This window comes from Gadus macrocephalus, chromosome 9, assembly GCF_031168955.1.
Source record: "Gadus macrocephalus chromosome 9, ASM3116895v1".
Taxonomy (NCBI): Eukaryota; Metazoa; Chordata; class Actinopteri; order Gadiformes; family Gadidae; genus Gadus; species Gadus macrocephalus.
The window spans coordinates 3189562-3211808 of NC_082390.1; the positions used below are offsets into that span (position 1 = coordinate 3189562).

Consider the following 22247-nt stretch of genomic DNA (forward strand, 5'->3'; position numbering starts at 1 on the left):
GAACCGCTTAACAGGTGTCTCGTTGGGGGAGTTTAAATGTTTGGTTGATACATTCACAACCCCAACTCATAGAAAGAGTCTAAACACATTCCAATACATTTATCATATATTTAACTAGGAAGGTGTTCTTTGAGGCTGACATGACACTCAATTACTTCAAGTCAGGCAAGTAATTGTCTTCTATTTTTAACGTCTGCTATTTGAACTCTGCCTTCTCTGGAAATATGAAATCATCAAAAGTCCAGATCAGCCTCAATGATAAACCCCTTCCCTATCAGTGCCCGCTCCCTCTTTTGATGATTTCATATTTCCAGAGAAGGCAGAGTTCAAATAGCAGACGTTAAAAATAGAAGACAATTACTTGCCTGACTTGAAGTGATTGAGTGTCATGTCAGCCTCAAAGAACACCTTCCTAGTTAAATATATGATAAATGTATTGGAATGTGTTTAGATTATTTTTATGAGTTGGGGTTGTGAATTTATCAACCAAACATTTAAACTCCCCCAGAGAGACACCTGTCAAGCGGTTCACTTGCGTCTTACATTTTTTTTATAATTTGTTTGCAGATGCTATCTCCCCAGGCCACTTCTGTGGAAAGGGAGCGAGAGCTAAAGTGGTGCTTGCTTGCGTATGCATGAGAAGATCACAAGGCTTAAAAAAACACAGCGCGCCACAAATTGAATCCGCTTCTTTAAAAAAAAAAAAAGAAATGCCATTCTTAAATATAAATATTGTTCCGTTCATTCATCTCCTCATAGCACTCTTTCTCCCTGACATTCTCGTTCACACGGGCATACGCACACAAACACGCGCGCACAGAGACAAGCGCGCATTCATGCCAGTGGGTTGCGGGTACACTTATAAACAGCTGATTCACCCACTCCTCCTCTCAAAGCGCCTATCAAAGGAAAACCCGAAGCAGCGGGACTCAGAAAAGATAATGTTAGCCCTTATGCACTCAACGTTTATAAGCGCTAACATTGCTTTCTGTCCGTGGGAAACACTCGCCATACTTTCATTGGATCAGCGCCAATGATGGACCGGCCCGCCATTCAAGTTGTGACGACAAAATGCGTTAATATATTGTAGAATGGTACATAGCTTAAAGATTGTGTTCTGCTCAAACTAACTAACTAACTAACTAACCCACATCTGCAACAAGTTTCCTTTTGCAATCCATAAATGTCCACCCTCTCTCTCTCCACACAGTTCACGTTGCCCATGCTGGGGGACACCTTCCTCCAGGTGCTTCGGGATAAAGCCTGCTTCCCCTACACTGTCCTGCAGACTCTCCTCAAGCTCATGGTCCTCGTGATCAGCACCCTGCTGCTGGTGATCGTCCGCGTCCAGGTCATCCAGTCCCAGCTCCCCGTCTTCACCAGGTGGGTCCCGCCGTCGACACGCGCGCCTTCTTTGTGGTGGTATGCGGAGCGGGTCACCGCGCGCCGTGCGGTGTGGTGAACCGACCCATCCAAAACTGACGCACATGCTGACTACCGTTGGGCACTCGGTAGTAACCCCTACTGGCTCGTTATTATCGTGCATCTAAAGTCCCTGTCATTTGCTTTGCATAGCAGTGTCTGCTTCAGACCGTATGTTTATGTCATGACTCGGGATTCTGAAAATTAAAAGGAGAGACTCGTGTCATGGGGTCTGATTTCAGCTCTTCAGGGTCCCCATCATCCATCTCTCCGAGGCTCGTTGGTTTAGAAGGTCTGTTCCTCCATAATAAACACTGGCTCTGTTCACAATCAGGGTGCCTAAAGGCTTTCCTTTCCTTTCCGAGGGCTCAGGGTGAGTGCGTGTTGTATAATGTGGCCTAGGAAGCCCTTTAAAACTAACTGTGGTTATCGGCTATAAAAATAAAATGACTTGACACATCAAGTGAAAATTATCCTGAGCTCTTAACCGTCATGTCAATATTGCCAAGATGGTTTTAGTGCGAGCTGAGTTCAGTGATTATTCCCCGAACCTCAAACGGCTACCGCTCCTCTTACAATGTAGATTTTTTCAAATCAAGGCCTACCGCTGGCAGTGGTTCAGGATGGAGGGCGGTTATCGAGGTGTTTCGAGGTGTCCCTGGTCAAGACACCTTGCCCATACCGCTCCCGACGAGCCGGCTGTCGCCTCGCACGGTTGACACCGCAGACGGTGTGTGAGTGTGTGTGTGTGAACGGGTGAATGTCACAATGATTGCAAAACGCTGCGAGTGTTGGAGAAGCGTGTGTATATGTGGTCCGTTTATTCGTGTCTTGATGAGCTTCCTACGAACAAACGAGACAAAAGCAGAACACAACACAGCTGCTGTGTGTTTTATGTGCGCGAGACCACTGACGATGAGTTCCAAACCAAACGGACATCGTTTTTATCATCACTGGACCACGGGGGTTATCTAAACACATTGTATGAGTTTTGCCTCGGTTCTCAACGCAAATTATGCAATGGTTTATGTAACGTCTTTAAACAGACTTGCTTTAGTGAAAGCTCTCCTCGCCTTCCCTTTAACCTCTGTGTCGTTTTGGTGGAAACACTAGACGAAACCTCTTCTGTCTACATTGGCTTCGATCCAACAGGAAATGTTAAAGATCTCCTAGTAAAGACTGATATAAATATTCTATAATATATTTAATTTTATACTTTTTATCCTGAAATTATCCATTTAGTATTTTTGCTTTAAAACACATTGCCCAAAGATAAATATCAAATGTGAAATTTGTGCATTTCTTATCCTCTAAGAAACCAGGGAACCCTCTGTTTACGTACAGCAGTCCTGCTCCTACAAGACGGAAACACAAACACAAACTATTGTTAATCCTATAGCATAGACAAATCAAATGTACTTTATCCCCGCAGTGAAACCCAAAGACACTGGATCTCAAAGATCAAATGACACGAGGTTGGCCGAGATGCTCCTAATCTGCCTGCAGTTATGATGGGCTGTCTCCAGATTGTATCGCAGAATTAGGATGATTAAAAAGAAAGCACTGGTTGAGCCATAACAATGACCCGGAGCAGTGATTGGTCTTGGCGGGAAGACGTGAAGAGGGGGGGGGGGGGTCTGTCTTTGACATGGTGGGCCCAGAACTGTTTAGTCTGTGGTGGGTTTACCAAACAGAGCAGCTTAGCTCTCAGGAAATATCTGAGCTGTTCAGCATCTGATGTTCAGCGCCAATCCTTGGAATGCTGCATAGAGTGCTTAAGAGGCTTTGCTCCTCTTGGATGCTGGCGTCAGATGTATGTTCAACCCCTATGGGATTCCTGTTTATGGATGAGTTTACTGCGGTCAACTCCTTATCGCGGTAAAACAATTTATACCTGCTCTCAAAATTATATTCCGAGTTCCTCAGAGTTGAGACGTTTATATTTTTTTGCATATTTGTTTGTCGTTTCACTCTGGATATGTTTTACAGCTCAGTTTGCCTTTCACATTTTTCAGCTGATTCCAATTGAGGTCAAGGTCTCGTTATCTCAGGAGTCTTGCACCCACAATCGCTGTTGTTTTGACTGTTGCCTCCCCCCCCCCCCCCCCCCCCCCCCCCAAATCCTCTCCTCTGTAGATTCGATAACCCGGCGGCAGTCAGCCCGGCGCCCACCAAACAGCTGACGTTCAACTACCTCCTGCCCGTCAACGCGTGGCTCCTCCTCAACCCCTCGGAGCTCTGCTGCGACTGGACCATGGGCACCATCCCCCTGGTGGAGTCCTTCCTAGACGCCCGCAACCTGGCCACCCTGGCCTTCTACGGCCTGCTGGGCCTGCTGGCCTACCACAGCCTGCGCTATAGCCACAGCTCCGCCAAAACAGTTATCATGGTGAGCCAACGTTCCCGTTCCCATTTCTTTATTTTGCATCGGCGTGGGACAGAGAAAGGTCTCTAGAATGGCCCAGTGAAAAAACTAAACTATACACAACCTACGGCATCTGAAGGACATCATTGGGAGAACTGAGATGTGGCTGGAGCACAGGTGTACACAAAAGTCATCATCTGTTGTGGGTGATTTTCATGAAGTGAATTGTCCATTCCATCCATTGGTTTCCTTATTACCAACTGGGTGTGGACTTGTATATGGAATTGGATGGACATGCATGCATACATACATGCATACTGATACACAAGTCTATTTGATGCTGGGTATCTTACAAGTTTGATTAACAAATGTAAATTTTACAACATTTGGACTTGACAATCCAGTTAAACTATTGTGGTGGAGAGCAGCAAATGGGGACAAAACGTTTAACTACGGCAGTGCCAGAGCATATCAGAACATGCCAGATGGGATGGAGTTTGGTGCTTGATGGTTTGCAACAGACTCATTGAACGCTGAGGTTTGGAGATGGGAGTAATGGTTTCACTTTCTTTCCCGAATGGCTTATTTTCATGGGATCTGGCAAGCGGACTTGACGGATGACGTGAAGCATGCAAGAAAAGCAAAGACAAACAACATTGTTGCATTAGAGGATGCATGGTGAACATTACATTCCTCACCAATAGGTTTGACAAGGAGCCACAAAAGCACAAACGTTAGCTTGAAAGCTTTTCATTGTCAATGTTGACATCCACACTACTCGCTCAGTTATTTCATTCATTCACTGAATGAATACTTAAAAAAATGCTGGACATACCATACCATCACTACAGTAAGTGTGCACGTTATATCTCCTCCAGTATGGGCAAGTCATATTATCATACAGTATATCTCAAATAAAGAACACAAAGATAGATATTATCTATGTTATATATTAACACATTTTATCTTTCATTGGATGGGACATGGGGCATTGCTACAAAAGTAAGATGGGAGGAAATGAAAAAGGCTGTCAGTCAGCAAAGGCATTAGTTGGAAGCTGTTGTTTGGTTTGGTGCTGGTGGCTGAAGTAAGGTTGCTTGTGTAAGAGTCCCCTGGCCTCCTAAGAGGTCAGTAAACTCAGTGAAAACACTTTCACTAATGATCTTTTTCCACCAGTTTTCATAATATTATCCCAACATCAACCCATTAGGAAAGTCATATTGGCAAGCTTTATTTATTGTGCTGTTCCAGCTTTATGTGTTCCACGTGGTGGTGTGGTTAAGGTTTTTCTGGACCATTGCCTCCTGTGGAACAAATTACAGATCGGAGGAATTGTGAGGCTTTATGGGGATATTCATACTTCTGCATTATGATACATTTCCAAGGGAAGCAGAATCTTAGGGCTTTATTGAACGTGGGAGAGTTCAGCACCGATCCTGCAGATGGCATGTGAGATTGTGGGAGTACGTTGGGGACGGGCCAATCGTGGTATCAATAATTTGACAAAGAGTGAAGCCAACTCAGACTTTCCGCAACTCAAAATACTCTTGAGTTGTGAGTGTGGGCACTTTGGGTTGGTTCATTTTGCATGTTTACGTTTAACCATAACATGTAAAGTTCTGCTTATCATATAATGGTAAATATATAAAAGATAACTATAGTGTCTATTTTTAACGCTATGAAGGGCAATTCACAAAAAAATCGTTCTTATTTTGCTTCTCTGGGAGAGGACTGAACCTCGTTACAACTTGAGAGGAAATTGTTGCTTAGACCCTTTTGAGTAAGAAAATGTAATGACCAGTTTCATGGGCCTATATAATGGATGGACTGAAGCCATCATTTAAGGATTAGGTGAGTGAGGCAGTATTGAGCCAAGGGCAATTTTACACAATTGTAGTCTTTAGTACAACTCTGACAAACCTTAAATACCATTTACAGTTCAATGTGTCTTGTTTGTAAGCGTGTTAACATTAATTTATTAAGGCGATCATTGGTGCATCTCCATTGGGATTTATTGACTTGTCCAGGACCTTGCACACTATTCCGGACCATCATGATATGTAATAATTTGACCAGCATAGGGATATCTCAGCAGCCATTTCTGGATAAGTGTGTCCATTTAAATGGGGCTTAATTGGCTTAGCATATGTCATGGTGTGCCACAGGGTTTAATATTAGGCCCGATGTTTTGTAGTGTCTTGTTCATCCTTTAAGGCCAGAAAATCTTTGCCACACTTTAACGTGCCTGGGTTATGGTAATCTGATGTTTATTTGAACGCATCAACTCTGTCTGCACATGTAAAACGCTGTCTAATCCAGTGCTGTCAGATGTGTTCCAAACTGTAAAGCCCTTCAGCATTGTGTATGGCTTTCCCATTGCTTGCAAAGTTCCCCAAAGCACAATGTCTTTCACAGGGTATAAATAATTATATAAACCTTATTCTGACTAAATCACTTAGTGCTATTTAATAGATGTCGCCTGTTATTGCCTTGTGATTTTCCAAGTTCTAATTACAGAAAGCCAAACTCTATGTCCTTGTCACGATAATCTCTAGCTTGAAGCTCTGTCCCGGAGTGACAGAATCTGTTTCTTGAAGTCAAAGTTGTCTTTATTTTAAGCCCCATGTTTTAATGACCACCGAAGTTATCTTTGTACTCGTGCCAAACGCTTATTGGGGCTGGGGGGGAATACTGTCTTGGTCACATGACGATTCAGTGAAGTGATGTACTGTACTGAATTATGGGGGTGCAAACAACTTCCGTAGGATGTGTCGCCAGCACGGTATCCTTATAGCCTTATAATTTATGATGGTGATAGTTTGTTTTTATTCACAAGTATTGCGATCCAATGTTGTTCTTTACAAGCCGTAATGTGTGTGAGTGTAATCATTAAGTATCCGTACAAATAAGGTCTTTATTCCCCAGGATCAAAAGAAAGATAACATCGGTTAAACTATGTGAACTAGGGCTGGGAGTTGTGCAACGTGAGGTACAGTTTCAGCAGAAGCTTTCCGCCACCTCTTTACTTCTTAATTCTTGTGGGAAAATTTGATCTCTGCCTCAGGCTGGTTTGGGCTGGAAGAGTGCACGGCATTTTGTGAGTTCAATGTAATCCCTTAATCTCTCATTTGGACTAGGAAGACATTTATGAAATTGCAACATAAACCATTCTTTGTGGCTTGTGGTTACACTGCAAAAGACAGGTGACATTTTGCGAGGAATATGACGGTGAATCACTGCTCTGAGTTATGTATTGTGTTTGGTACACAATTGAATAACATGGGTTTGGCTTTGAACAGCAATCACAGAAATGACGAATACTATCCATTGTTCTATAATTAATAAGAACTTGTATCTCACATACCTATTGCCTACCAACAAATTTGCACTTCTTGGTTTGCGTCTCTATTTGCAGGCATTTTAATGCAATTAACATGCTTAACATTTCTCAGTTATTTTACTACATTTACAAATTACTTTGAGAATGTTGATCTTTTAAAGGTTGTACCTTTGAGCAAAATTTTTTTTCATTGATCAAGATGTACAGGAGGAAACGTTTTTGGTTTTCACGAAAGGGAAGGGAAGTTTACATACCGGGGATTTTATCTTATATTTGAACATGCTGGTTTCATATAACATGGGGGACTTTTCCTAATGTACGTAGTTAGTATCTGCAATCAAATCAAATGTTTCCCTGTCTCCACCCGTCTCTCACTCTCTGTCTGTCTCTCTCCCCCAGGCTCTCTCCCTGATCGTGCTCCCCTTCGTGCCCGCGTCCAACCTCTTCTTCCCGGTGGGTTTCGTGGTGGCTGAGCGGGTGCTCTACGTCCCCAGCATGGGCTTTTGTGTGCTAGTGGCACACGGCTTCAGGGTGGTCTCGCGCAAAGGGTGAGTGCTTGTCCAAAGTACACCTTGACCTTCCCTTTGGTCAAGATGTACTTCCTCGCAAAGGGCATTTTACCGTTTGTGAGGAAATAGCCTAAGTGCTGCAAATAATGGGTCCCCTAGATTTGTTCATGTATTCATGGTCCATAAAATAAAAAGTTGATGCAGCTGGCATCCAGCATGTTGTATCAAAGAGATTTTGGCCTGAAGTGTTCATTTTTAATAATTGATGATATTCAAGCTAGTGATCCATGCTGTATGTAAATGGGGTTCCCGCCACATGGTGAGGGAATGAGCATTGATGGTCTCGTCCAGTGTTGGAGTTAGGTGATCATTTGTACATGGGCACGGTATTGAATGTATTCCTCTGCTCCAGACAACTGAAGAAGATGTCGTGGATGGTCATCGGGGTCCTCCTCGCCACACATGCCGTGAAGACCTTCAACCGGAACTTGGATTGGGAATCTGAGTACACGCTGTTCACCTCTGCACTGAAGGTACGCCAGTCAACTTGGCCAATGACGCCAGTTTAAATGTGCTAATTTTTTATTTAAATGATCCTTAGCTTCCTTGCCAGAATGCCCAAACTGGAACCGGGGTTTTCCATTAATGTATAAGACTAAGGCGGACCGGCACAGTACCCTGTTCCAAGATAGAAACAGACCCGCACACCGTGGTCTATTTGATTATAAATAAAAAATACATTGTTGCATTTTTTATTAAAAGATATGGTTAGCATGCAAACGTCATTTCATCAAATGTGTTATCAGGCATATGCCTTTATTTCTGTGTTCTTGATTAAATACCCCTCAGGTATGTTTTCGTTGCGCATGATTAAATATAACAATCTTCTGTTTTATCACCTCAGGTGAACAAGAACAATGCCAAACTGTGGAACAATGTTGGGCATGCACTAGAAAACCAAAACAATTACGAGAGAGCTCTCCGCTATTTCCTCCAGGCCACCAGAGTGCAGCCAGGTAAGAAAACTGATCCTATCTGATCCTCTGGGCTATAAACAATTATTAGGCCAAATCCGGTGTATCGCACAGATTTCCCTCTGCAAACACTTGTTAAATAAATATTAACCTTAACAACTGCCTTTTACGCCAACACCTCTGCCAGTGGTAATTTATTGTTAATTATTAATCGGTTAATAGGTTTTGTCTGTGAATAATCCCATCAGCAACATGGTGGTGTTGTTGGAACATGTGGAGGTATATAATTCCTTGCCTGCGTGGCTAAAGTTCAGCTGCTGACTTATGTCCCTGCTGAACAAATAGACCAGGTGGAATGAAATCTAACAGAAGCCCGGGTATTTCGTTCATTTTAAACCTCAGAGGATGATGGTGTTCACAAGATTCTGTTTGAATTAGGGATGCACCGAATATTCGGCCACCGAAAATGTTCGGCCGAAAATGGCCCAAAACATAATGTTTGGGTTCGGCTGAAGGAGTAAAAAGGCCGGACATAATACACCGACATTTTTATTTTTGATAAAAAAATAATAATAATAATAATAATAATGTTTTACTCATTTATTTAAAGGTACATTGTTCTTAAATTCTTGCTATAAGGTCTGCTGGAATGTTAGAAAACGTTCAGTATTAAATAAATATTTTGTATCAAATTTGTAATTGACTTTTTTTATTGAAAAGCAAGACAAAAAAGTTTATAAAGGACATTTAATTGTTTGATTTGTGCAATGGTGAAAAATTAAAGCAAAATGAATGAAAAACAGTAAAAGCCACATTCGGTATTGGGTTTCGGCTTTCGGCCAACTGTTTCAGTATATTCGGTTTCGGTTTCGGCCAAGAATTTTCATTTCGGTGCATCCCTAGTTTGAATAAGGGTTATGTATATTTGCGTCTGAACTGGGGATTAACATGGCGGTTAGGGGTCCAGTTCCCTCTGGGAGTCCCCCATTCTCAGAATGTATGCACTGGAGAAGTATTATAATGGAACCTAATGTGTGCTTTAGTGAGCTCACTATCTTGCCTGTTTGGTGCAACATCCCTACTACATACCCTCTGATTCCCAGTACATGAAATGAAAATGTACAAAATAACATGTAATATATATAATTTAATCAATTGAAAATCTGGCCGTTGGATGACTCCCCCCTGAGTAGTTGATATTCACTTGATTCAAGTCTGAAAGAGTCTGAAAAAAGAGAGGCCTCTTGAATTACTGCACAGATTATCAGTCACTTGAATCATGCATTCTAAATTGGGTTGGGCAAGCTGGTTCAATCTTTCCCATCGCCCATGTTCACTCGGCTTAGCCTCTGTCTTGAGTTTCCGGCTCTTGTGCATGGCTCAGACGCAGGGGGTTTTCTTTGCTTGTTTCCTTGAGATCGCCATCAAAACACATTATTCCCATTGAGGATTTCCTGGTTCTCTAATCACCACACATCAGCTTTGCATTCGAGACACGCTTTGTGTTCAAAAGGGACTACTTTGTGTTCAAAAGGCACTACAAGCGTTATGAAATACAGTCATGTTTTAAGGTTATTCATAGCCCCTCTAACCATATAACCATTCGGATATGAATCAGATGTCGCCATAAAACATACAATTCAAGGTGTCAATTCACCAAGGACGGATTTGTAACCAGATCTGTCAATCTACATGATTTCTGATTTTACTAGGGCCTGCCATCATCCTATTTAAAAAATACCAAGTTCTATCATGCAAGAGCCATATAGAATGCCTATGTGGACACTGGAGGCGCATTCTAATGCCAGGTGTAAATTAGATGTTGTACGCATTTTAGTGACATCCGATTCCGAGGGTAAAACAGGGTGTCATTTAGTCAACAAACACATATCTATTGAATTCCAATCCGATACTTATCCTTTCTCCTGATTGGTTGTCCATCTAGATGACATCGGTGCCCATATGAACGTGGGGAGAACCTACAAGAACCTGAACATGTCTAAAGAGGCTGAGGAAGCCTACATGATCGCCAAATCCCTGATGCCACAGGTACCTGCTACGTGTGCGTGTGTGTGTGTGTGTGTGTGTGTGGCATGGAATTAAATGTTCATTGCAAGGACACTCCTGCTATACAGTGGTTTGCAAAGAATAGTTATGGCATCCGTTTTGTTTGGATAAGAATTGTTTATATATGTGGTAGGCACATCGTTTTATGGGAAAGTAAAACCAGTTTCTTGTCTGCCAGCAAGTCTGTTATTAGTTGTCATGTTGAGTCTTTTTCATCTGAAACCTTAAAGAAAACAAGCATTAACCTGGGAGTGACAGACTCTTTTGGAGAGATGTCCTCAAAACGCCTTTTGAATGCCAGGTGCGCCGTGAGCCCTGAAGTATGAATTAAGGATTTTGTAGGAAACGTCTTGCTCGGGTGTCTGACAGCCGTCAACATTCTTGGATTGATCTGCAGCTTTTTTTTTTTCTTTTTTTTTCTTTTTTTTTTTAATAAATGCACCTTCCTCACTAAGCCCTAGCCTTAGGGGAAGGGAGGGGTTTGGCAACCTCTTGTAAGGCCCCAAAGTCTTTGGTCTGTTGGTGTTATTGCATTGAGGGTGTTGATGATAAAATAGTCAAAAAGTGAGTAGTAAACAGTCATACCGATATGATACTCTGCCATTCTGCAACTGTATAATATTAAAGGTGAAATTCAGCTATGGTTGATGGTTCACCCTTTCTGATCAAAACAGTCAAACGGCCAAATGTGTTTTGCCGTTTGACTGTGACTACTAAGTGATAAGACATGCAGTTGGACTACCCCTTTCCCAGTGAAACAAGGAGAGGAGCGTGTGGTTTAAACGTGGGACTGATCAGGGAGCAGAGTGCGTTCTTTATCTGGGATCTTGGTTCAGGTTAGCAAGGGACAGCCAGCGGTCTATTTGGAGGATCAAACAATCAGTCAGCTGTTAACCACTATGTCATCCTGAACCTCACAAGCCTAGCTCCAATGTGTTCTCAACACCCGACGGAAAGCCTGGGAGGGGGGGGCTGAGAATTTGCGCATATTGGCCGACGAGTGGGAGGGACGTTCCGGGGCGAGATATCTGCTTCAGTTCGATGGTTAAAGTGGTGAGAGAGTGGAAGGTCCTCTCGATAAAGGGATCTCTGACGAAGAGCTGTACTCATACATCAGTATGAAAAGGGTAATTTTCTGTATTCAGGGTTCTGAGCTGTAACCGCAATCCGCGTCCCAGGGACGAGGCCTCCATAATGACTGCACTGCGTGACCTACATTGTGAAAGGGCCACTGTTTTACCACCTGGTCACATGCTGAATCGTCATGACAAGCCATTTCAAAATCAAACCTTTAGTGACGCACATTTGATTTCCCATCCAGATCTTTGATAAATAAATCCACCAACCAGCCTAGTGAGTGAACTGAACCAACTGGTTGGCTGGTCTATCTGACTGATCACACATCTGGTAGGACATTCCTGCTCATATAACTAAAGGGTGGATTTTGAAATGGCCCATAAAGGATCATCAATAAGCCACCAGGGGGTCTGTCGTGGTCCCTACAGGCGCTTGTACCCCGATTTCTCATTGTGGGTACCTTGAAGTAAAGTTGTAGAGGTGCACTTGCCCACACCTAGTCGGACTAACCAAGTCTCCCAGACAGAGCGTTCTGTGATCATTAACTTCCCCAATGTAGGTAGGAATGCAGCTCTTAAAAACCATGTACTCGAAAACAAACACAGTTGTCCCGCGGCTTTCGCTTCCCAGAACGCGCTCCAAAACATTTTTCCTTGGAAATATTTGGTGTGGCAGAAGCAGCAGGAATCTCAGAAGGGAATATTTTATCTGATGGAAGTTTCAGCCTACCAGCCCAACTGGTAGTGGTATCCACGGTTCCATTGTTGTTTTTGTTATCTCTTACGTAAATCGTCCTTTACTTCCTGCAGTACTATCTCATCAGCGGTCTGGTCTCTCTCAGGTAATCCCCGGGAGGAAGTACGCCACCCGGGTGGCCCCCAACCACCTGAACGTCTACATCAACCTGGCCAACCTGATCCGGACCAACGAGTCGCGTCTGGAGGAGGCTGACCAGCTCTACCGCCAGGCCATCAGCATGAGGCCTGACTTCAAGCAGGCCTACATCAGCAGGCAAGGACCCCCCCCCCCCCCCCCCCCCCCCCCCGCCCACCGTGTCAGTCTCGTGCTTCAGTCATAGAGACACTCTGGTTTCTACAAAGAGCCCATTTTGCTCTCTGATTCAGCTCAGAATTGAGCGGCTTCATCGTGAAAAACAAAACTCGTCCGGCAAATGTGAAATTCACTTTTAGATGATTATTCATTTAGTAAAGGAACATCATTCATTCCTTATTAATAAATGAATATGCATTTTTCTTCTTTGTAGCCACCACTTGTGGGACGTGTCGTCTCAGTGATTCGTTTTATTTCCTCGGCCAACTTTTTTTATTTTCGTTTGAGCTTAATGGTTTATTCCTTAGGCCATCTGGGTGTTTCTTCTCATGCTAAACGGGTCACGCTCTGCCCAGGACCCTGCAGGCTTCAAGTCTTATCAAGGGTGAGCGATCATTAATGGGTCCACCCCTCTCCGACAACAGCTGGGCCTACATCCATCTATCCAGATTAAAGTAAACGGTTTCTATGCACGTCTGCCGACTCATAGTGTAGCGTGTTGATCGTGATCGAGAGGAGTGCTAACAATCCTGTTATCAGGGACCCTGACACTGAGGTTCTAGGCGCTTACCATGGGACTATAATCGACGATACGCTTCTGAGGCCAAGAAACCATTTGCAAGAAGGTGCAGCAGTGGTTGTGTTACGCAAAATGAGAGGATTTGACGTCAACACTGTTAAGATGTCCCTTTTTTGCAAGGCCTATCCTTAATCTGTTTTATTGAAACTGGTTTGGAAACTTGACTCTCAATAGCAGAAATCGAGTAGGTAGACTGGTGAAGGTGGCCAGTGAGATCATTGGGGTGGGACAGGAGCAGTTGAAAGAACTTGTTTAATATTGCATTGGCGGCACCTCAGGAGTGCCCTCATGCCTTCCTGGACTGGCTGGGCCAGCCCTGCAGGGTGAATCGCACCTGCTCGGCCCTGGGCTGGGACATCGGGGGTTAATGGGGGAATTCACCCTATCGCTACTTATTGCCTTAGGTATAAAGCGCAAAAACTCTTCCCCTTACCCCTCCCCCTAGTTTTGAAGGGGTAAGGCCTAAGGCCCAATCCCATTTCTACCCCTTATCCTGGGGCCAATCCCATTTCTACCCCTTACCCCTTACCCCTTCCCTTTACCCCTTCAAAACAAGGGGGAGGGGTAAGGGGAAGGGGTAAGTGGTAGAAATGGGATTGGGCCTCAGAGGGATTTTTGGGGTTAAGGAGCTACAGGCCATCTCAGCTTGGATTTCTAGCCTCCGCCTCTTGGAATCCAGAGGCTTTGCTCTAGAGGCCGCTGAAACAACCAAGCTTCCGTGTTGTGATTGCATTTACCGCTGTGTTTCCTCTCCATGTTGCAGACGAGTACCACATGTGGCTTCTGTCAGACCTAATAGGGGCATGCAAGATGTAAACGAAGTTATCGGAGGAAACAGGCTTCTAAACGGCTGGTGTCGCCGTGACCCGGGAACTTGCAAAACTCACCCTGACTCGCCAAGTGATGTCCCCCAATCCTCTCCTCTCGGTGTTTGTCAGAAACATATAACAACAGCACAGTATTGTGATTATTGTTACAAAATATAATGGATGGATAACACTGTTAATAGGTACAGTCGTGAAGGCCTCAAGAACTTCAATAACACAAGTCAAACAGCGGCCGTGGGCCCATGGCTCTGTTGACAGTTTGAAATCAGTGATTGATTATATGGTAGATTAGTCACCACACTACATGCAAATCCCCTTTTGTTCTCCGTCCACATTCCAACCGCCAGTGGCTCAGCAGCATCCTAGCCACCACAGAAAACAGCGTGTTGACGGCTTCCAATGCCGGCCGAAAGAATGTAATAACACACACCAATGCTCCATCTGTGTTTCGTTCTCGTTCCCGGCTTCCTACTTCGATATCGTGAAGCGAACCTGTTGGGATGATTATAATATTGATTCCATTATATTAATTAATTTATTCACCCACTCCTCGGTTGCAGCCGTAGAAATGAGAGGTCACAGCCAGCGTGGCAGTGTGATCCCTCCTTGGGGAGCAGCGCCTGTCCTTGAAGGCTGCAGTGGAGCTCTGCCAATCAATGGGTGGCCCTGAAGGCCGCTGACGCCCACGCAGCAGTCCCTACGTCTTCTTTAGATAACACAGTAGGAATGATGAAGGGAAAACGGTTCAGTTCATTTTAAACTGCAGTCTCAGGCCAGCTTGAATTCGGGCAGGGAAAGACCTGCATTATGAATGGAAAAAAAAACATTTGAAACAATCTCTGAATGTTCCCCAGTGGTTATCCAGCCTTAAGGCTTAGTTATGGTTCCACGTTGACCCAACGCGAGGGGGTTTACCGACCCATTACGTCCTTGCGGCCCCTCCTTGCATCCACTGCAAGGACCTGGCGTGCGCCTCCCAAAAAGTGTAACCTTGCGTTGAGGACATCGGTCCGCTAACATAAACCCGATGCAGAACCAAAACGGGTTTGCGACCGCTTCGAGGCGTCTGCGTGGTTGGGTCAACATTGAACCATAACAAAGCCTTTCACAGTGTGAACACACCCCCTCACACCTCTGTCGCCCCTTCTCAGAGGGGAGCTCCTGCTGAAGATGAACAAGCCCTCGGAGGCCCGTGACGCCTACCTACGGGCCCTGGAGCTCGACCGCACCAACCCCGACCTGTGGTACAACCTGGCCATCGTCAACATCGAGATGAAGGAGCCCACCGAGGCCCTCAAGAACTTTGAGCACGCGCTGGAGCTCAACCCGCGCCACAAGCTGGCGCTCTTCAACTCCGCCCTCCTCATGCAGGAGTCTGGTAAGCAAGGCCGCAGTAGAGACGAGGGGGGGGCGGTGGTAGCTCCGGAGGCAGAGCGGGCCTGGTGTCTGCAGTCTGTTATTAGGATCCTCATGTAGGTGTCTGGTAAGCAAGGTCGCTGTAGAGATAAGGGGTCGGTCGAGGTAGGTAGTCTAATGGTTCTAGGCCCTTGGGGGATCTGACTCACAGCTGAACGACCCTGGGTATGGACCCTAGAGTCTGCATTCTGTTATTAGGATCCAGGTGTCTGGTAAGCAAGGCTGCTGTAGAGACAAGGGGTCGGTCTGGGTAGGTAGTCTGGGTAAGACGCCTTTCCCCCAACCTGCTCGTTTGCCACATGATCCACGAGGCCCTTTGGATGAAAGCGCCGGTCATATGACTGAACGACTCGTTGGTAAAACGAAGCGAAAGCCATCCGTCTTTTTGCCGCCGTGTAATAATATAGAAGCTTGTTATTTTTTTATTTTTCTTCTGTGCGAGCCCGTCGTGCCGTGACCTGCGATCCCCGAGATCAACGGATGGGGGGGGACAAAGACGGCCCTCATTATTCCCCTCTAGGGTTTGACAGGGTTCTGACATGGCATAACTTTCCCTCGTGGCCCCCGGCCTCAAACGTCAACGTCCGTCACTCACCACCCTCGATCCGCGCCTTAACGACACAATGAAAGGCTTCACTCACGTCCACGGCGTTTCACTAGTTCCTCGAAACCCCGTTGGATCAGTTGTTAAGTTAAATCCTTAGCGCTACACCACTTTCTCGTTGGTGTGCGACACACATTCCTGACGAAGGTTAGATCGGGTGCACCTGGGTGAACACAGAGGCATTTAGCAGTCGAATGTCAACAGAACATTGTCACACGTCCGTCCATAACGTCGGCTCCCGTGAACATGTCGGAGAAAGGGAAGGTGAGTCATTCACTCAGAGGGGTTTAACCTTGGTTCAACACGTCATGGTGTTTTTCTCTCATGCCCTCACCTTTGATTGACTCCGCTACAGGGCAAACAACTTGTTCTTCCCTCGTGGAAAAGGGGAAACGAGCCTCTCTCTCTCTCACTCCAACGATATCCCGCTACCTAGAAGTAATGCCGGAACAATTTCCTCGGACACCGTAGTTGGGAGACACCCAGGTATTGATTGTTGTTCTAGCAAGGCAACTTTATTTATCACTTTTCATACACGAGGCAGACTCAAAGTGCTTCACATAGAAACGTTGTCATGAAATCAAATAACAAAATCAAATCCTACTTCTAGAGTTCTAGAATGGAAAAGGGAAGGTGTTACCATTGAACCAAACACAAAGAGATTCATTGATTTAGTAGTCCGTCATTGCTTTACTCACTATTGTACACATAGCTCACAAATCCCCAGCAGGCATTGCCTCCTGACAGAAATATAATGGGCTTTTAGTTTGAGTGGAAAGCAAAATGACTACCACCTGTAATGGCCCGTACCGGCTCCGCCCGAGGTTCCAGAGTTCTCAACCAACGTTTTATGGAGGAATGCCCACACCGGGTCGGCCTATCCAAGCCTCCCAGACGGAGCGTTCTGTGATCATTAACTTTCCCCGAATGTTGGTGAACTCGCCCTCGTTAGGTAGGAATGCCGCTCTTAACAACCATGTCAGAGAGTTGTCCCGCGCCGTCGTTTCCCAGCCCTCCAATCCTCTCCCTTTTTGGAATGTGGTGCATAGCAGAAGCAGCGAGGATCTCGCGCCGCCGCTGACCTGCAAACTATGCTCTCTGCCCGTGCGTCCAGCAGAACTCACCGTAAGGGGAAACACATGGCGCCGCGGCACATCAGTCCGGAGATGATACACAGGATCTCTGTGTGGAGCGGACCATAAGTTACGATCAGGCCTGTAAGGCACGCACTCGGGCCCATCGTGTTGGGTGGATGTTAGGCTCCAGGCAGAAGGCCTGATTATAACGCCTCAGGGGTTACGCAAGGAAAAGCCTCCAGGGTTCAGTAGGAGAGATGGTAGGATTTAGTAATGATGTCAACACGACGTTAACCTTTTTAATTTTGTCGTCACATCAAAGAACGAACGATTCCGAATCACGCAGGTGAGGGATCTACTCTGCGTGTGTGGGGATGTTGTCCCGCACACAAGCACACGATGATATCTGCAATGAGGCATTCAGTTTGATGATCGATATTCGCCCTTTGTTGGTGCCCTATTCTCCATAGCTTATGGGAAGCCAATTACTACAGATTAGTCTTGTTTATGCAATGGTTTCGTCCGGTTGGGGATTTATCAAAGCCTTACACACCCTCTGTGTTTTTTATAGTTCACATATAGTTCACATTTATATACATGTGTTTTTTTTATTGTTTTTCGTTTTTATGTGTTTTTGATTGGCTTTGACATCTTACAATTTACAAGGACAGAATAGTTGGGAGACACCCAGTTCCAAAATGGATACAAAATACAAAGACATGCATTGTTTTAGTAGTCATAGCTTTACGCATTTAAAGACATAGCGCTCCCAAATCCCCTGCAGACGTTGCTTCCCGACATTATAAAATATAACGCCTGCTTGAGCGGAATGCAAAGCGACACGCTCTGGCTCCAGCCAGACTCTCCACCCTTCAGACACCCTAGAGCTCTCACTCTCGTGCGCCGTGGTAACCGGTCCCGACTGTGACGTAGGGCTGCTCGATTATGGGGAAAAATCATAATCACTAATTATTTTTTGGGCAATCAGACAATTATTTTAGATTTGGAAAACATGATGCATTTTTTCAGCGTTTCTCCCCAAAGAAACTCTTTGTAACTGAGAACTTCGAAATTTCCCCTTAAAAAAAACACACTAAATGTTCAATTACAACATGTTCAAATCGAAAAGGTTGTATCAATATGTATCCAGCTGTTCTGTTCCAGCTGACATTTAATAAATAAATATATAAAAAAAAATAACCCTTCAACTCTATTATATTCGTATTTTGATTGTTTGACGCAAAAATCGCGATCAAAACTCGATTAATCGCACCGCCCTGCCTCGACCCACACTGACGCCTCCGGTGCAACAACCGGGCTCCACGCTAACCAAACCCCCGTGTTTTCCCCCGCGCGGCAGGGGAGCCCAAGCTCCGCCCGGAGGCCAACCGGCGCTTCCTGGTGTATGTGGAGGAGGAGCCCGAGGACGCCAACGGCTACTTCAACCTGGGCATGCTGGCCATGGACGCCAGCGAGAACGCCGCGGCCGAACGCTGGATGCGCCGCGCCATCTCCCTGCAGACGGGCTTCCGCAGCGCCCTGTTCAACCTGGCGCTGCTCTACTCGCAGTCGGCCCGCGAGCTGGACGCCCTGCCCGTGCTGGACGAGCTGCTCCGCTACCACCCCGAGCACGTCAAAGGGTTGATCCTCAAGGGGGACATCCTGATGAACCACAGGAAGGACACGCAGGGCGCCAAGGCCTGCTTCCAGCGCATCCTGGCCATGGACCCGGGCAACGTGCAGGGCAAGCACAACCTGTGCGTGGTGTACTTCGAGGAGCGCGACCTGCCGCGCGCCGAGCGCTGCCTGGAGGAGACGCTGGCCATGGCGCCGCACGAGGAGTACGTGCGCCGCCACCTGAGCATCGTGCGCGGCAAGATGGCGGCCATGAGCGCGGCGGGCCAGCCGCTGAGCGCGGCAGAGGGAGCCGCCGCGCCGTTCCAGGAGGAGAAGGGGGCCGGGGGTGGGGGGACGACGACGACGGCGACGGCGGGGGTGGGGGTGGGGGCGGGGGCGGGGGAGGCCGAAGGAAGGGAGGAAGGGAAGCGCCCGGCCGCCGCCCTGGGAACGGCGTCGGCCGGGGAGAAGAATGTGCGGAAATCCCCCGCGCCCCGGCTCAAGGGCGTGGGCCAATCGGAACAGCGGACTAAAGGGAAGTCCGCCGAGGAGATAAAAGACATAGAGACCAAGAGGGCAGCCGCCCTCCAGAGGCTGGAGGAGATAGAGCGCATACTGAGCGGGGACTGATTTAGTGGGGGGGGGGGGGAGTGCTGCCCAGGTGACTCCCAGGACTGCGTCGGCAGACGTCTCTCCCTCGACCAGGTTCAGGCCGCGGTTCCCTGGGTTCAGTAACGGCGACACTTGTTGCTCCATGCTTTAGTTGTTCTTAGTCACCTTCTTGTTGTTTCGTCGGCTCTGCACGGCACGGCTCGTCGAGGCGGCCACGTCGCAAAAACGGCACAAGGCAACATGAGTCACGAGGCGCGGGAGCACGGCACAGAGGCCCTTTGACATCTGTCACTTTTAATCCTATAAATGATGCCCGTGTGTGTGTGTGTGTTGGCATTCGTTCAAACGGCAGTTTCACCTCTCCTGGGTTATTGATTTAGCCAGGACGCTGTGAGTCACTGGATATTTTAATTTTTTTTCGAAAGCATGACTCACCCCCACCCCCCCCCCTCAACCTCCCAAACAAAATTGGAATGATTGTATCGTTGACAATGACAGGAAGTGACGCGCTTCCCCTCTTCCCACGCGCCGGGCGAGATGCTGGTGTGTAACGCCTCTGGAAATACACCCTGACACTCACACGGGCGAGAGATCAACAACGCCTGCTCTGTGGGGCCCTCACCCCCCGCCCACCCTCAGAACCACCACCACCACCACCACCATCACCACCACCACCATCACCACCCGAGCTGTGATTTCTCAGCATACTTGCACAAAGCAGATCCTGTCCTTTTTATGCGCTGACACTAGTTCAACCCTCTAGGTTATTTTTTTTTATTGTAAATTGATTTGGTCATGTGTGTTGGGGGGGTATGCGCAGTGTTATTAATATAATCATCTTTTTGCACTGCGGGCGTCGACAGACAGGCACCCACTTGTCGCATTCTGTAAACTTTGTGATGAGTTATGGTTTGGGGACTCCGCGGGCCTTTTCCTGTCGCAGGAAACACTTGGCGGTGAGCGGCAGCGGCGCTACTTTCACGGTCAGTTTGGCCGGTGCGAGCAGCGGCTGGAACAACGCCCGTCGACGCTGTGACCACGTAAAAAAATCTCAATAAAATTTTTTTAGATGATGGACTCCATCACGGTGTTATGCAGTGTACATTAAAGTCGCCAGGATGTTGATTTAGGAACAGGTGTCTTTATTTTTTACATGCAGGCCATGTCGGGTAAGGGCCCCTACCAGATGAATCACAGAAGTGATGGGTTTACACTCCTGTGATTCATCTGGCCTTCTGGGGGTTCTCACGGCCGACTTAAAAAGGGAAGGATTGTTTTCTTGGGTGTCACTGTAAAGCGCTGGCTGAAAAATGTGCAAATTTTTTGTTTTTCCCTTGGGTTGTTAGTTTGACTGATGGGCTAACCCTTTAAGACAAAAACCCCTTTGGGACGAAATGAGGAGGTGATGTACTTTGAGGCAGGTACAGAGGTCGGGTGAAATATACCACGGCTTCTATGTATTCAATGTTATTTATTTTAGGTTTGATCTCGTTATTATGCACTGTACAAGAAAAACTGTTTAAAAAAAAAAAAAAAGTATATATATAACCACTGACAGTATCGTTTGAAGCCAAGGTACCTTATTTGGGAAAGTTGACTGACTACAGTTTGCCACATTTAGTACGACTCGCCAGAAACGACAATGGGTGCAAAACGCGTTCTTGTATTAACCTGTGTCTAACTAAAAAATGTTTAATGATTGTTTTAATTTTGTTTCTTTTTTTACAATTTCACAAATCTTTTTTAATGCAATACCCGGGTGGGTTGTGGGAATTTCAAACTTTAAAATAAAGAAATGGAAAATTGCTGTGTGTCAATCTGCATCATTTTTTTTTTTTTTATTAAACATGATCATATCATATCCCAAAATGAAAGGCATAAAGTTATGGGACAACCATACAACGGTTTTTGTTCAGCAGAATTTTGCAAAGATAGAACACAAATACCTAGCAAAGATATAGAACAGCAATACTGAGTGCAAAGATATAGAACAGCAATACCCAGAGTGAAAAGATATAGAACAGTAATACCCAGAATGCAAAGATATGGACATTTTCTGTGAAGCCTGTGATGGTATAAAATAAGATTAGGAAGTCAACTTGCATACTTGTGGATCCATGATTTGCTATACTGTGTATTTTATATTGAAGGAAAATAAATAAATTATCTTTTGTGTCAGATGAACCTTGCGTCTCTCTTCCATTCTTCAGACTATTAAGTTTAAACCTAACTTGGCTATGTCATATTTTGGAGACCGTTGAGAACATCACTGTATCTCCTTCTCCAACTGCCAGAAACCTTGGGGTGGTATTGGACAATCAGTTATGCTGCACCGCAAACATGACTGCGGTGGCCCGATCCTGCAGATTTGCACTTTACATCATCCGCAGAATCCGGCCCTTCCTCACAAGGGAAGCAGCTCAGCTTCTAGTCCAATCACTGGTCATCTCCCGCCTCGACTACTGCAACTCACTCCTGGCTGGACTTCCTGCCTCTGCGATTAAACCTTGGCAGCGCATCCAGAATGCGGCAGCGCGCCTCGTGTTCAACCTACCAAAGTTCTCCCATGTGACCCCCCTCTTCCGGGACCTCCACTGGCTCCCTGTAGTAGCTCGCATCAAATTTAAGACAATAGTACTGGCATACAAGGCAGTCGATGGAACTGCCTCTGCCTACCTCCAAGCATTGCTAAAGCCACACACCCCAGCTCG

The 22247-nt window shown here is 46.0% G+C and overlaps 1 protein-coding gene across 1 annotated transcript in view; it reads left to right on the plus strand.

Moving 5' to 3' along the window:
* The window catches only part of tmtc3 (transmembrane O-mannosyltransferase targeting cadherins 3), a 29620-nt gene extending 8272 nt beyond the window's left edge, over window positions 1-21348 (plus strand). Inside the window, exons 6-14 of the mRNA XM_060060270.1 lie at window positions 1211-1383; window positions 3559-3811; window positions 7527-7675; window positions 8049-8169; window positions 8541-8652; window positions 10556-10659; window positions 12596-12765; window positions 15363-15589; window positions 18668-21348. Coding sequence (XP_059916253.1) covers window positions 1211-1383; window positions 3559-3811; window positions 7527-7675; window positions 8049-8169; window positions 8541-8652; window positions 10556-10659; window positions 12596-12765; window positions 15363-15589; window positions 18668-19554 — 2196 coding nt within the window. The 3' untranslated portion in view covers window positions 19555-21348. The remainder of the gene's footprint in view (window positions 1-1210; window positions 1384-3558; window positions 3812-7526; window positions 7676-8048; window positions 8170-8540; window positions 8653-10555; window positions 10660-12595; window positions 12766-15362; window positions 15590-18667) is intronic.
* The last annotated feature ends 899 nt before the right edge of the window (window positions 21349-22247 follow it).